Source organism: Enoplosus armatus, chromosome 19 (genome assembly GCF_043641665.1).
Source record: "Enoplosus armatus isolate fEnoArm2 chromosome 19, fEnoArm2.hap1, whole genome shotgun sequence".
Lineage (NCBI taxonomy): Eukaryota > Metazoa > Chordata > Actinopteri > Centrarchiformes > Enoplosidae > Enoplosus > Enoplosus armatus.
In genome coordinates, this window is record NC_092198.1 from 6,303,811 (window position 1) to 6,318,824 (window position 15,014).

General features: G+C 45.1%; 1 protein-coding gene across 1 annotated transcript; it reads right to left on the bottom strand.

Moving 5' to 3' along the window:
* Positions 1 to 1,167: 1,167 nt before the first annotated feature.
* calm1b (calmodulin 1b) lies at positions 1,168 to 13,441 on the bottom strand. Its single transcript, XM_070925373.1, has 6 exons — positions 13,331 to 13,441; positions 8,340 to 8,370; positions 7,308 to 7,451; positions 3,514 to 3,620; positions 3,042 to 3,177; positions 1,168 to 2,267 (listed from the first exon to the last, which is right to left on the bottom strand). The coding sequence occupies exons 1-6, from the start codon at positions 13,331 to 13,333 to the stop codon at positions 2,239 to 2,241; spliced, it is 450 nt and encodes a 149-aa protein (XP_070781474.1). The 5' UTR covers positions 13,334 to 13,441; the 3' UTR covers positions 1,168 to 2,238.
* Positions 13,442 to 15,014: the final 1,573 nt, after the last annotated feature.

Consider the following 15,014-nt stretch of genomic DNA (forward strand, 5'->3'; position numbering starts at 1 on the left):
TTCATAATATCTTATCGATTTTCTAAATGTTGAACACATTGGGGCTCCAGAAAAAGAGCTCTGCTATTTTCCTTCCAATGTAAATGTCAAGGTTTGAGCACCTGACTAGTTGAGGTAACCTAGAACAGCAGAGCTTCAGTCCCAGCTGTCAGTCAACCTAACTGCAGTTCCTATTGGCTCGGCTGGTGCTGCAGGGAGGGGCGAGGAAGGCAGAATGCATTAGTTTGCCTGGTTTTCTTCAAAATAAAATACCATGGCTGTAATTAAGGAATGATAGACAAACTTTCCACTTACTGGCAGCATTTGGGCGGGGTTTCTCATCCTGTTTCTTGTTACCCACCCTTTCCTTCACTGAACGTCAGTTTATCTGATTCATGCCGACTCATTCCACAGTGGCTGAATGGTATCCAATTTAAAACAGGTCTACAGAGATAATGAGTGTATGAGGAATGCAGAGAATGTTCTGAAAGCAGAACCCCGCCCCATCGCCTGTAAAAAGGAATAAGGTGTGTGTATGTCTATGTGTAAGGGTATGATTAAGGGAAGTGCTTGCTTCACGCTGTAGGTGGGTGGAGAGCTGCGTCAGCCTATCTTTGCTTCTTTCCAAACATGGTCAAATTACACTCCAAATATAGCAAAACACTGCAGTCCTTACTTGACTTTTTAAGACATTTAGGTAGTATTGTGTCGGAACCAGAGACCTTCCTGCCTGTCTGTCCTGCACCGTGTGTGTGTGTGCGCTGTGCTAAAAGTGCACACGGCAGTAGTGTTGTGGCCTGGTTTGCCTTACTAGGACAAGCCAACATGGAGTCATCGGCAGAAGCAGGAGGGTTTATTCAAACTCCCACTTGCCTTTTCAAAAACCCCCAACATCCCAGTTACAGCATGTTCCTGTTGCCTAGCAACCGGCTGGGTCTTGAGAGAGAAGAGAGGCGTCATAGATGTGTATGTATATCCATGGCTGAGCGCGAGAGCAAACACTCTCTGCTGCCTCTCCCTCCCCAGTGAGCAGCTCACTCCTGAAATGTAATGGAAGACAGTATTACACACTGCCTCCGCTGAACATCACCCAGTGACACTGCACATGGAGAGAATGACGCTAAACAACATACAGGCTCTATAGATCGTTGTCACAATCGAGCACAAGAAAAATGACATAAGACATGATAAAGTTCATGGTCTTTTATTTGAAAAAAAAAAAATAAAGACTAGCATGTACAACTTGGAATGAATGTAAACTGAACTCAGATGAACAGTTGCGAAGACTGGTGCACTGACACTCCTGACAGCATGCGCTGCGAACACAGTACACCCCTCACTATGCTCTTGTCTGAGTCGAGAAACAGAAGAAGAAAAAGAAAAGTGAAGGCCAGTGATTCTCTCTTGCAAGAAAATAGGACAGACACTCCATCTCAGCGAAAAAAAAAAGAAAAGAAAAAGAAAAAAAAAATAGAAAGCTCACCGTAAGACTCTTTAAGTCCCCCCTCCTTTAAAAGGGCAGGACGCACAACTACTAAGATGGCTGTCCAAATAACATAACAAAAACAAAAGAACATGCCAAACATTTGAAAATGTATTTTTGTACATTGTTTTTTTTCTCTTTTTATCTAGCATACAATTAAGTCCCATTCCACTTTAACGCTTGAGTTAGAACCTGGTATATTCTCTCATCTTAACAGTACAGGGTTCCTCTCCAAATACAAAAAAACTGTACCAAACCAACAAGAGGACAGCTTATAGTGGAATCAGCACGCTCTGGTAGCCCGGAGGAGGGATGGGGGGTGAGGGGGAGGGGGGGGGGGGGGTTAGTGCTCCGGTCTCAAGCTGCATGCATGAAGAACAGAAAACAGAGAGAGAAAGAAGAGATGGCCAGCTCAGACATTTACCACTAGCAAATGGAACTGGAAGGAGTTCGCCAAATGCTTTTGCTTTAGTCTGAAGGTAGTAGTTACAGGGTTTGTTGTTATTATTTTTACTTGTTAAGTACTGATGCTAAACTGATCTCCGGGGGGAGGGGACAGGATCACTAACCATCATTTTCATGCAGATATTTTTTGTATATTTTTATATTTTTCCTGTGTGGACAGAAGGATATTTTATTTCAACATTCAATTATTTTCTATACAGAAACAGTATGAATAAATGAACATTTTTTTTTCCAAGAGGTAAGTAAAACATTTTGATTTTTTTTTCCTTTTTTTTTTCTTCTAAGAGGGGACAGGACGGGGCGGGCAAGCTTCACTTTGCAGTCATCATCTGTACAAACTCTGCAGAGAGAGAGAGAAAGAGAGAGGACAAGAGACAATGAGGACATCAGGTTTAAGGCTTTGGCACGGCCTGTTGCCAGAAAGAGCAGTCACCTGCTAAATTGTTAAATGCTTTAATAATTTTTTAATCAAGTTGAGCAGGTTCAGAACACACATCCTAATTAGTGTCCCCTTTCCAAACGGCTTCCATGTTCATCTCATTAAACCCATTTGATTAAAAAGCTCTTGTGTTGTGCTTACAGTTGTGGAGCAACGTGAGGCGATATGCTCGCACATCCAAAATAATACATAAATAAATAACAGAGGGCTTTCATTGTCTGTAGAGCATATATTCTGTCCGTGGTACAATGGGAGTGTAGAAGTAGGGCACTTTTCAGCCAAGGCTTATGGACTGTTCATAATATATCAACAGCCTTCTAGAAAATGAGCGCAGTCTCTCGTGTAATGTGCCAAGGGACCAATCGTAGGGGGAAGGGAGAAAAAAGGAGAGAGGCAGCAAGAAAGAAAGAGTGAAAAGGCTCCTGGCACACTCATGATGATTCAGATGGATGGCTTTCTCCCATCTCTGTTTCAGCAGGCTCCATCTATAGCCCCTATCTAATAACTAATATTATGTGTGGCTGGCTTGTCTTACAGTCGCCCTCAGAGAAATACACAGCTTGGAAAATCAAGTGCTCCGGTCCCCCATGTTTAATAAAAGCTTACACCATGGCCTAGAAACTAAAGCTATTTGTGCCCCACGACAAATTTAGTATGTGTATGAATTTATTTTACCTTCGTAGTTGACCTGTCCATCTCCGTCAATGTCTGCTTCTCTGATCATCTCGTCCACCTCCTCGTCTGTTAGCTTCTCTCCCAGGTTCGTCATGACGTGACGGAGCTCTGCGGCGCTGATGTAGCCATTTCCGTCCTGGAAACAATACGTCGTCAGATCAAATGTGTGACACAGGAAAAATCCCACAGGCTAACAACTGGTGGGGGGGGGGGTAGTCGATTAATAAGCAGGCAGGGGGACAGGTGTTAACTGAGCAGGGAGTCGGAAACTGATGGTAAACTTGACTTACAACTAGACTGGCCAGGCAAGACTTAAATTGTAGTTATCTGACCTGTGAGTCATAATGCTGATTTAAAAAGATTCTCAGATGACTTGACCTCTTGCTCCACATAAAATAATAAAACTAAAACTTTAGCTTGCCAAGTGTGGAAAACTTCCTCATTCTGCTCTTAAAGCATTGATCTTATTTACCTTGTCAAATACCCGGAAAGCCTCACGGATCTCCTCCTCGCTGTCTGTGTCCTTCATTTTTCTGGCCATCATGGTCAGGAACTCGGGGAAGTCAATAGTTCCATTACCTGGAATGGGTGATCAATGAGGCACATTTAATCAGCAAAAATTGCAATTACTTAACAGCAAACTCAGATAAGTAGAGATAATATAACCCAGCATTTAGCTGATGAAAAGCACCCAACTGAAAATATTCATTTAGTCTTTCAGTCCTCTTTTTGTCCCCCGTGTATGACTCAAGCATTTCTATTATCTTATGGGCCGTAACTTCTCTCCAGTGGCGTTCCTGGCAGTGACAGTGCAACTTGAGACGTGAGATCGCAGAGAGGGGACCAGCCCTCAAACCATTTTAGTATACACCTTCCTTCCTGTAATAAACACAGCTACTACAGGCTGGGAGGAGGAGGAGGAAGGGGGTAAGTGTGTGAGTTTCCCTTTCTTCCTCAGGGAAGCCCTGGGAAGATGTTGCGTATGTTACACACAGCGCAGCAGGATTGTAGAGGGGAGGGGGGGGCATGGCGAGTCATCCATAATGTAGACATCTAGTATACTGTGCAGCTTGGCCTTCAAGAAGCCTGGATAAATCAAAGGCTCATCTCTCCTGGTGCCCCTGTCAGAAACCCTGGCTGGAGGAGAAGGGAGAAGGACGAGAAGGGGGTGGGAGGCTTCAATCCAGATGCTCCATCCCTCCTGTCCACTTTGATCCATCCTAAAGTAAATTTTTTGTCTTTCCTTCTCATCATATAAGTGGCTATGTGTTTGCATGTGTTCATGGGTCATCCAAGAATATTCAGATAGAGGAATCTGTGGTTTCATTTCTGGTGGTGCTAATGGCGGCTGCTGTGCTGGTGGCGCATGTATGCGTGCAATAGGATCAATATCCATGTTGCTGTTGTCAAGACAGGATTACCAGGGGATCAGACCCTCTTGACAGGGGAAGGATCTATGCAGAGCCCAGCAGCTCACCAACTGCAAACACAGGAGGGAGGATGAGAGGGTGGTTGGTGAATCTAATGGTGGGGGTAAGCCTTGTTTTTATGTACACCTGGAGATGTTGGGAGTATATGTGGCGGTGTATTATAATTAAAAATGGACAAACAAAATAAATAGTCAGGGGATTGAAGTGAAGGTCAGGACACCGAGGGCAAAGTACCCAGGAGGATTAGCCTTGGGGTGGGACGGATGGGGTGGGGGGATTGTACGCAGATTAACCAATGACAGAGCACGCCTTAGAGAGGGAGATAGAGAGAGAACAAGAGAAAGGAGAGCGAGAACGGATGTGTGTGTGTGTGTGTGGAACGAAAAGGGATGCAGTAATGTGATGGGGCAGATGGTGATCTCATGGCCCGGGGTAACAATCTAAGGACCTGTTATCTAACACACAGAGACAGCCAGCAGCACCGAGGGAACACATGCTGCCACTGGGGGTTGGGAGGGAGGCTGAGGGGGAGGAAAGGGAGGGGGGGTCCTAGTCTTGGAGAAGGGCAGGAATGCAACTGGAAAACCATCATCTGAGGGGGGACAATGACTAGAGAAGCAAGGCAGCCCTCGAGTTATATCCACTCAACTGCACCTCAAGCCAGCTGCTGCGGTGGAGGAGGAAGGGAAGCAAGGAGGGATGAAGATAGGGAGGAAGGCAGGCGGGAAGAGAGAGAAAATAGTGGGAGGGAAAGAGAGAGAAAATAGAGAGGGAGGGAGGGAGTGGGCGGTAGAGAGGGAGATGGAGATGAGGGAGATGTGAAGAGGAGAGAATATAAGGAGTGAACCGAGTGGGAGATGGTGCGATTACACATAAGAGGTGCTGACGCAAACTATAGAAGGCTGAGGCATCTCAGCGCACTCGTATGTGTGGTCATCGCTTTTTTCCTGCATCATAAAGCCAACTTCCATCCCTGAGACAAGAGAGAAGGGGTAGGGTTGTATAATGATGGTGAGTGATGTGCTGGAACTAAAGCTAATATTTTTGTCATGCAGCTATTTAATCCATAATTAAATTGTTTTATCTTGTGTCATACCTGATTTTCTTTGACATATTTAAGCTCAGCAGTCGGGAATATGGAAGCCCCTGTATCATTTGAAGCAGCTGTGGTGAGCTTGTTTCCTGGTCTGTGTGGTTGTAAGATAAACAGCAGCGTTTCCATTTCATACTGTAATCCACACTGTTCATGAATTGCGGTTTGGCTTTTACAATCAAATAGCCAAAAGACTATTTCTTTTAGCAGCTCTCTGTCCTGCTAAAGCCTTCTGTCAGCTCTTCCATTCATTGTAATTCTCTGCTACAGCCTCCTTGTTTGGTAAATAAAGCTGATTTTCAATGGGCCAGCTGACATCCCATGGCTGCCGATGTGGGTACTGGATGTGCAAAGCGCAGAGAGGCCTTATGTAACCACTTTTATTTTCCATTACTAGCTTCATTGCTGTCTGACCTAGATTGCATCAGCCAAGGGAGGCAGAGGCAGAACAAGGGGATGTTAGTGATGGTGTGTGTGTGTGTGTGTGTGTGTGTGTGTGTACGTGTGTGTGTTTGTGTGTGCATGCTTGCTCTTGGGCGTAACTGAGGGGGAGGGGGAGGGCATTGAGGATGGTAGGAGGACGTTTCAATAAAAGGGGCAGCCAAGCTGTGGTGCAATTGATTTCTCTTGATCAATACAGTCCCATTTACAAAATCCTATAAGCTGACAGAGCACCACTGGGGCAAAGGCCCACTGACAGCTGACATCCTACTGCCCAAGGACGTCCAGCTTGGGAGCTACTAGCCAACTTCTCGGACTCCTCTCTCTCTCTCTCTTTCGGTGAACCTCTGTTCATAATTCAGACAGATTCTTCTATTCACCTCATGAACACTCAGCACGGGGCGCTAACACTCACAGCCTTTTGACACTTCGCCTGCTCTACTCACCAGCACTCAAAGCACCTCCCGCGCATCCATTTCCCTGACATTGTCCACTATGATGGAGCCGAACACACAGTGACTAAACTGCTGACACAGAGGGACACGTCATCTGAAAATAAAGCTGGCCGGACAGTTGGCTTGGACAGTTGGTTGACAGTTGGTAGAAAAGGGGAGGGAGGTGGGACATTTTTCCGATGTGTTTCGAGATGGGGCAGTAATGGATGCTCTATCTAATCCCTTCTGCATTTGCAACATAGGCTTTTATCACTGAAGTCATGCGACAAAATGATAACTAATTATGGTTCTATTTCCCCAAAGTGAATTAATGGATAAATCTCCCAAAGAACTGTGCCAAGAACTGAGCTAAAATTGTGGGGGAAAAGGAGTGTTGATTTTACTGTTTTGCAGTTAGGAGTGACAAGTCATTTCATTGATTAAAAATGGGGGTGTGAGCAGGAGAGGATCAGTTTAACTGCTGACGGGGATGGCATCACCTTATTAACCTAAATATTAAAACCCTCCCCTCTTGCTTACAGTAGACATATGAGTTAAATTAAGGATCTAACTGTTGATTATCCACCTTTTAAATAAATTTTCCCAGTAAATGAAGCCCGAGGTGTGCACTCAGTATATGTCCAGTGACATATTCTGCTTTCCTGGATAGAAAATGATTCACAAAACAGACGTAAAATTCCTGCTGTCCTTGTAATGCAAGACGCTCTTCTGTTTAGGATTTAGCAGATATTATGACCGCGTTGTCTATTAGCACTGTATGATACGACCTCTTTAAAAGAGAACTTATGTATTACTGACATATCAGACAACTGTTGATGTCATGGGTAAATCAAGTATGCATACTGACCGTCAGCGTCCACCTCATTGATCATGTCCTGCAGTTCGGCCTCTGTGGGGTTCTGGCCCAGCGACCTCATGACGGTGCCGAGCTCTTTGGTGGTGATGGTGCCGTCACCGTCCTTGTCGAATAAGGAGAAAGCCTCCTTGAACTCTGCGGGGTGGAGGTGAGAGTGAGAGGTTAGATTACTGTGGCTGTGCAGTCACAAAAATGGGTTATATTAGGACGCTGCAGTCAGTTTGAGAAGGTTGATGGACCTCTTGAGACTTCAGGGGCTGTGTTAACTAAATTCATGCTTGTCTGTAAATTGGCCCACATGAGTGTGACGTGACAAACAGGAAGTTGTAAATGCTCTGAGATCTAAAACCACACAGGGATCTTATCTCATACTGCGAGAAAAAGAAAAAAAAAAGAGAACAGAATATTGGAATTTGAAAAAAAGCAGACAGATTTTACTGTAGCAGCTTCAATATCTGCACCAGTTTTAAGCTTCTAAACTACGGGCCATAAAAAACCACCCTGGGAAGTGCAGGCAATAGTGAGCATTAGCCTTGGAGCATTAGCACAAGATAATTAGCCACAGAGGGGGTTTGACTGAGAAGAAACTGTGCAGCCTCCAGTTTTAGTACAAAAGCCACATCATTTATTTATCAAGAATATCAAGGTGCCTTAGTGATTGACACTACTCATAAACTTGCAAAACTGTCTTTTCACTGTGGCTTCATGGGTTTTAGTCCTGACTCATGACATGCTGTAAATACTTCTTGCCCTTATTTCCTGTTCATTTTGAGAAGCTAATGATCTACCAAGGGAGGGCGGGTGCCAAATCCTTCAACGTGTGTGTTCATTTCATGTTCTCCGCAAGTGATGTGGAAGCAACCAGAACAGCTATTGAGAGATATTGCCTTACTCATGTGACGGAGGAACTTTATAGAATGACACAGTGTGGAATTTATCCACAAGTAGCCAGTATATATGTGAAGAAAGGACTTGGCTATGAGGAGAAATAAAGGAGAAAATAAAAACTCTTTCTGTTCCTACCTGCAATCTGCTCCTCTGTTAGTTGGTCAGCCTGCGGTTGGAAAAACAGAAGAAGGGAGAGAGTTACAAACAATGAAGTTACTCAACGAGGCAATTATTCAAAATCCCAAACTGTTTTCGTCATTACATTCCTCATCGTCCCCACACACCAACCACCACACAGCTCAACACTGGCCGCAGTGTTCAGGGGTCTGTTGGACCGGGTGCTAGGCCATCACCAGAATCCTCCGCTACAATCTGCTCTCAGGGCTGCCCAGATTTACCAGTGACAATACCCCAAAGTAACTGCGAGCCACGTTAGCTAGCACCCAATGCACTGGGGATGGGAGTGTCAATCAGACAGAGGACTTGTTTCAATATTTGTAACTTAAGATTTCCTTTACATTCCTTATCTAAATAGCATTGTCTCCTCTAAGCATACTTACCATACCATGCTAAATTTATTTTGTCCCTGCAAAATTCAAATGCCAAATTGGAGTCCATCTCGACTCCAGTCTGACTTTGATTGCCACAGAATTGATTTTCTTTTTTGATGCTGAGAATCAGTTATCAGACTTGGCTCACGCAGAGGCATATCAGGACATCTTTCAAAGGTTGTTTGTTTGATAGGCTTCTAGAAAGCTGCCACATAGAAAGCTCTACAAAAGGCACAGCACAGAATTTAATTTCCATCTGATGAGTGGCTACATGGGACTGACTCGCACCATTTACAAAAAGTAAATGGTGCTACATCATGGTGGTCCACACAGGAGGGACTGTTGGGCAACAAGATGCTGCAATAAAACAGATTAAGTGCTGTCTCCAGACCAGGACAGAATGTTAAGGCGGGGGTTGTTTCAGGACATATCAGCATGGGAGTGTTTTCCATGGTTATACTAGCAGGAAAAAAAGGCCTGCTGGGCTGGCGCGGGTTAGTTCCCCTCCCAGCCGGTTCCCTCCGCTAGCTAGGCCTCTCTAATGGCTGATAGTGACTCACACATGCTTTAAATGGTTTGGAGGAGAGCATCCCCTGCCAGGCCTTTGACATAGATTGGTCAAGCTTCTTTGTGAAGGAGCAACGGATTTCAAACAAATACCCTCAGCAGTAGAGTGTGCAGAGCCCGTGGTGCAAATAACTCCCACAGGTACCCTCCCATCCCTGCTTTATAAATGTTTTTTTTATTATTATTGTTAACAGACCTCACTGACATCATTGGAGGAACACACACAGACAAACATGAGCAGTCACAGATGTGCACATACGCTTGCACACCAACGATGTGCAGCTCCGTCTTAATGGCATTCTTCCTCAACACCAATACTTTCCATCCCCATGTTTCCTGTGAATTAGTCAGAGTAGCCAGTTATGCCTTAAAGCGAATTCCTCCATCCCGTCAGTGTGTTTGTGTGTTTGTACAAGCAATCTAGCTTTGGATACAGCCAAGCAAGTCTGAGCCTTGTTAAGTCCATGTTTCGAGGTGAGGGTGTTTTATTTTGCAAATCAAGCCAGGGAATCAAATCTGTTGCATAATGACTAGATTCGGCAAAGACTGGATAAGATTTAGCAGCTGACCTTTTAACTTTTCAAAAACAAAAGGCCTGTCCTCATGGCTTGAGCAGCAGCAGCCACAGGGTGGATTGATCCAGCCAGCAAAGGGTGGGGGTGGGTCATGGATAACGCTCATACGATTAGCTGGCGATGATTCAATAACCTGCTCCGCACACAACCACGCTCGCTTTTCCTCTCCCTCCCTGCGCCCTCTTCCTGTCTCCATTTACATCTGCGAGAATGGGAAATGTCAAGAGACAAAACAGCTCTGCGGATGCAAACACGCCACCCAGCTTGACCAATATTCTCAGTCTCATCTGTGTTTTCTTCCTCTGTCCCTCTCATCTCATGTTTTTTCCTTGTGTTAATGTCTCACTCTTTCTCTGTTGTCTCCCTTCCAATCCTCCCTTAGTCACCCTGTTTGTCACATTGTGTCACTCCTGCTGTATCTTTGCTGTCTCTTTATGTTCCCCGTCGTCTCTCTAAGTGGACTGGGTGTGGGGTTTGGTGACTCAGTGCTATAGATCCTCCCCTAACGTAAGACCCAAGCTGTTGAGGCCTCACAGTGCTGCTGCACCACCAGGCCCACTACCAGCCCATCCCTTCCTTTTCTCTTTTTTCCCCCTTTTTTTATTTCCCTGGCACTTGGACTTCATCCAACGCCAACTCCTCCTCCTCAAAACCTTTCCCCTCTGTGTGTCTTCTTCTCTCTCTTTATATGTGACACACTGTTCAGAGGAAACTCCCTGTGATTCACCATCCACAGTGTCCTATGGACAGGGTTGCTCACTGCCAGGCTTCCAGTCTTTATAACAGCTTGTAGAGGAACAGGAGTGTATGAGTGTTTAGGTGGGTGGTGGTGGTGGGGGGGGGGCTCTGCTGGCAGTGGTTAGCTGGCATGAGTGGGTCAACCACTCCCACTGTTGCCTGGGCAGCCGGCCCCAGCAATGCGCACCAAGCAGGACTGTGGGAGACAGGAGGCGGTTCACTGGGCCAGCGAGGAATATCTTTTGCTCCCAGTTGATGTCATGTCACCCTTGTACAAACATACTGCATCATTCCCTGTTCACACTAGATTTCATTTGATAGGGGATGCAAAATGGTGCAAGAGAATGCCAATGACTACCTTCTTCTTTTGCTATACGCACTTTTGGAATTGCTGATCTGCCACTGTGAGGTTCCCAAACAATTCCTGAAGTAGCTTCTCTATATTCACTGAGAGAAAAGTGCACAACCAGCTGTCACTCTGACAGATGAGTGTCACACACACACACACACTTCCATTCACCCTAATACAAGCACAAACACAAAGAGTCAGTGTGACACACACACTCCCTTTCTATAGGAGCACTGAGCTCCACAGAGTGCTGAACGCCCCTTCTCTTTGAGGCCAGACAAAAGACAGTGAGGCCTCGGGGCCCGGTCTTGTCTGGAGGGGAGGAGGGAGAGAGGGTGGGTGTAAACAACACCAGCCTCCCTACACCCTGCGGACAAGGCCGGTCCGCCATATGGCCTGGTGGTGGTAGGTGGCCAGGTACTCCTCCGCGCCACAGAGAGCACTTTATCGCTCCTAGACACTGGGAACATGGGACGGGGCTAGGTGTTGCCGCCAAGCATATAAATTATTCATTGCAGTGGATCAGATGTCCGTCAAGTTACTAAACATGCATCAGCAAACAAGAGTGTAACAGGAACAGGATAGGGCCTTAGCACGGTCCGGCTACTTATTCGATACTTCCACCTCAATGGGGGAGGCTGTTTCCACTTCAGTGGGCGTATTGATTCAGACAAGGGGCTTACGCCCATGTATTCAACTTTTCAGAGATGCTGATAACTCCATAACAATTCCACTTTACACTCCAATTACGGCGCCGTGTTGCAACGTGAAACTGCATCGCAACTCGATACCATATATGGGATATTTGATCACAGCAGTGTGTGTGTGTGTGTGTGTGGGGTCTTCAGCTTCTTGACTCCCTCGGGCCATTAATGATCTATCAAGCTTGATAATCAATGGATTAGCTTGAAGGCCTCTTTTCCACATCCAGATCATTTCCACTCGATAACTTCTCCTCATGTGACGTAGCCAGTGGAGGGGCTCTGTTTGCACTAGCTGGTTGCAGATGTCAGTGTGGGTGTGAACGTGTGTCTCCCAACATCTGGGGAAATTGGTTAGAATTGGTGTGTTATCATGTTAACGTATTTTGCAAGTCACCCAGGCCTATTGATACATCCGAGTTTAAGTTTAAGTTGCTACACAATATTGCAGAACAATTTAAAAAGATATTAGTGGCATGATGCGTCCCGCAATATTCATATTTCACAATTTTTGGTGTTTGGAAAGTCGACTAAACTTGACAGCTGTTGATGTTTTGTGGTGGCCAGTGGTAGCCAGAGCTTCTAGGACAACTCACACAGGTACCACATTTGCATAACATCGAAAATTTGCAAAGAGGCAACCAAATCAGCCGACATAACACAAATAGATAACATAGCCCTCTGATAAACCCTCAGAGCCTGCAGTGAAGGCGGAACTGCGTCTGATATTGCGGTAGCCTCTCTAGGCCGGGCGATGCAATATCGCTTATAACCTTGTAATTACAGAATATGGTCAATTTCCGTTGCGGAACACTGCCTAGATTACAATAGTGCCCCCCCCCCATCATGGCACGGCACGGCACGGCTCGGCTCTAGCAGCAAAGATGGTGCAACACATAAAAAGGGGAAGCCGAACGCTGCCAGCTCTATTTTCCTCCAAACGAGAGCGGAGCGTCGTTCGCTGGTTCACCGTGTTCAAAGCCGTAACGGAGAGTAAAACACGAATATCTGTCCGACGTATGTCTTGAAACAGGCTGGCTCCGTGAAGGAAAATGTCAGCGCGCGGCTCTCCCGTGTTTCTAATGACGTTAGGTAGGCTTCCCAACACGCCTGAGCTCCTAAGGCGGATTGTAAAATGCACCCTAACGCAATTTATGGCCGCAGAATTATGCCGTAATGACCCAGAATAGCTCGTTAGTTACTCCGATACCACCAAATCTAGTCCAAGATTTAATTCGAGCTGCACCATGCAGCCGCGAACCAGCCACTTGACCCGATATAGCCGAATAGCTAAAAAAGAAAAAAGAAAAAAGCTCTATGAATTGCGCAGTTATGGGGAAATACGTTCCCATTTTGAAGGTGAACATCATATCGGAGATAACAATCCGCATATACGCGCAAAGGCAGCCCGTAATGCGGCTCCCTGTTATCTCATGCACTAGCTAAAACATATCAAATGCGCTAACGCTTTGCGGGCGTTTTCCGCCTCCTCTACGCACACGAATAGCTCATAAGAGGAATCAATGACTGGACAGCAAATAGCCTACACGGACGGGAAAGCATTAAGATACACCAGGTGTACACTTCTAATAACCGGGCTTTCCTTCAGTTAAAACCAGTACACAGAATGAATGACAATACATACCATGTCGGATGGGTTGTGTGCTTGTTGGTCTGTAGAGGCAGACTAGGAGTGTGGTCGTTCCTTAGATGGAGTTCCACTGGCGGGTTAGGAGTGTGTATATTGGCCGTGGCCAGAATGGGGATTGCCTGTGTATCCCTCCGCCACACTCGCACTGATCACTCACTTCCTTATTTCAATTCAGGGCTGCTGCTGCAGCACGGCCCCCCCGGCAGAAGACATGCCAATCACAGGGGCTAAAACGCCTGCAGTACACTGAGCGCATCCTTAAACTCGTATTAAACTACTTGACTGGGGATGCAGTGGATGTTCAGTTAATTTATTGCTAAATCTATCTTTATAGGGTGATGTTTACAAGATGTGCAATAAGACTGTTGCCCATATAGCACCTCTACATCGCTGGACACTTAAAACACATAATACACATGGGGATCAAACCTCCAACAGTTGACATGTTGTTGTTAACTGAACCATTGGCCTCCACCATTGGTTTGTAAAGGTCATGCTAGGTAGTTTTTTTTAGATGCTATTACTTTAGTTCTCATTTGCTCTATATAATCACCTACTGGAGGCCATATTTCTCACACTTTTTGACATCTATTTCCTTGTTTTGTGCACTATATGCTGGAGACTAAAATAACTTTCAAGAAGCAATATTTTATGGACTTTGTTTCAGTTAGGCAAAGTAGCAATAAAGCTGCAAATTAGTTAATTAGTTAAGTTAAGCCCAAATAGTTTTTGAGGCTTTATGGCTTACATAAAAAAGGGCAAAAAAAACAAAGAACTATAGCTGAACCGAGCCCTCACTATTCTTATGATCATCTTTTTTCCTAGCCAGGAAGAAGATATGTAAATGGGTAAGGTTCAGACTAACTTGTTTGTCTGGATTTTTTGTAATTGTCACTTATCTAGAAAGACTCGAAAGAGTTGGCTTATCTGTGAATTTCTCCCCATTTGCCACGCCTGATAATCCTCACAGGCCATTATAATGTAAGGATAGTCCATGATAGTATCATGGTTACTGGTGTAGAAGAGGTGGGCATTTGGAAAAATGACTGTAATCACAGTTATAATTCAGAGACAATTTCCAAATTAAAGTTAAATTGTATTATAGATTAATTTATCAGTGTATTTGTAGTTGTATTGCCATATGTAGTGCCATGATCAAACTCATAGGCTTGAAAAAATGCAGACTGTGCCTTTAAAGTTCTCAACTTCACTGACTATATGATGAACTTTACATTTTATACATATATATATATGCAATATATGCATCACATCCCCATTATGAAGCTACCATCTATCCATCTGGCTTCTTCTTATTCCAGAAAGAGTTGGATTCTCCCAACACAGAGTACTAGTTTGCAGCCGCGGAAGGATACCGCCAGTGTAGGAAGCGGCCTGGTTGACGCTGGAGAATTTGCTGTGCCGGTGTGTGATGGCGTTTCTGATTGGCCGCTGTGGACCTGCAATATTATACTCCATGTGTCGGGCGCATCGATTGGCTACACGGGACCTGCATTGCACCAGGCAGTGGCACTTGATGGAAATATAATAAATATAAATACAGGAAACTTAAAAACCAAGGCACTTTTCAGCGCCACGTTTCCTCAGTTTTATTAGTGTGTGTAATTATTTTGATTTGTCGGGTCGAGACGGAGGGAAAATGCGACAGGTTTTCATTGGC

What these genes read in the sequence shown, in the direction of transcription:
- calm1b (XM_070925373.1), bottom strand. An exon ending in AACAGAGGAGCAGATTGCAG is followed by an intron (nt 7,452 to 8,339) that starts GTAGGAACAGAA and finishes TCCACCCCGCAG; the next exon opens with AGTTCAAGGAGGCTTTCTCC. An exon ending in TGGACAGGTCAACTACGAAG is followed by an intron (nt 2,268 to 3,041) that starts GTAAAATAAATT and finishes CTCTCTCTGCAG; the next exon opens with AGTTTGTACAGATGATGACT.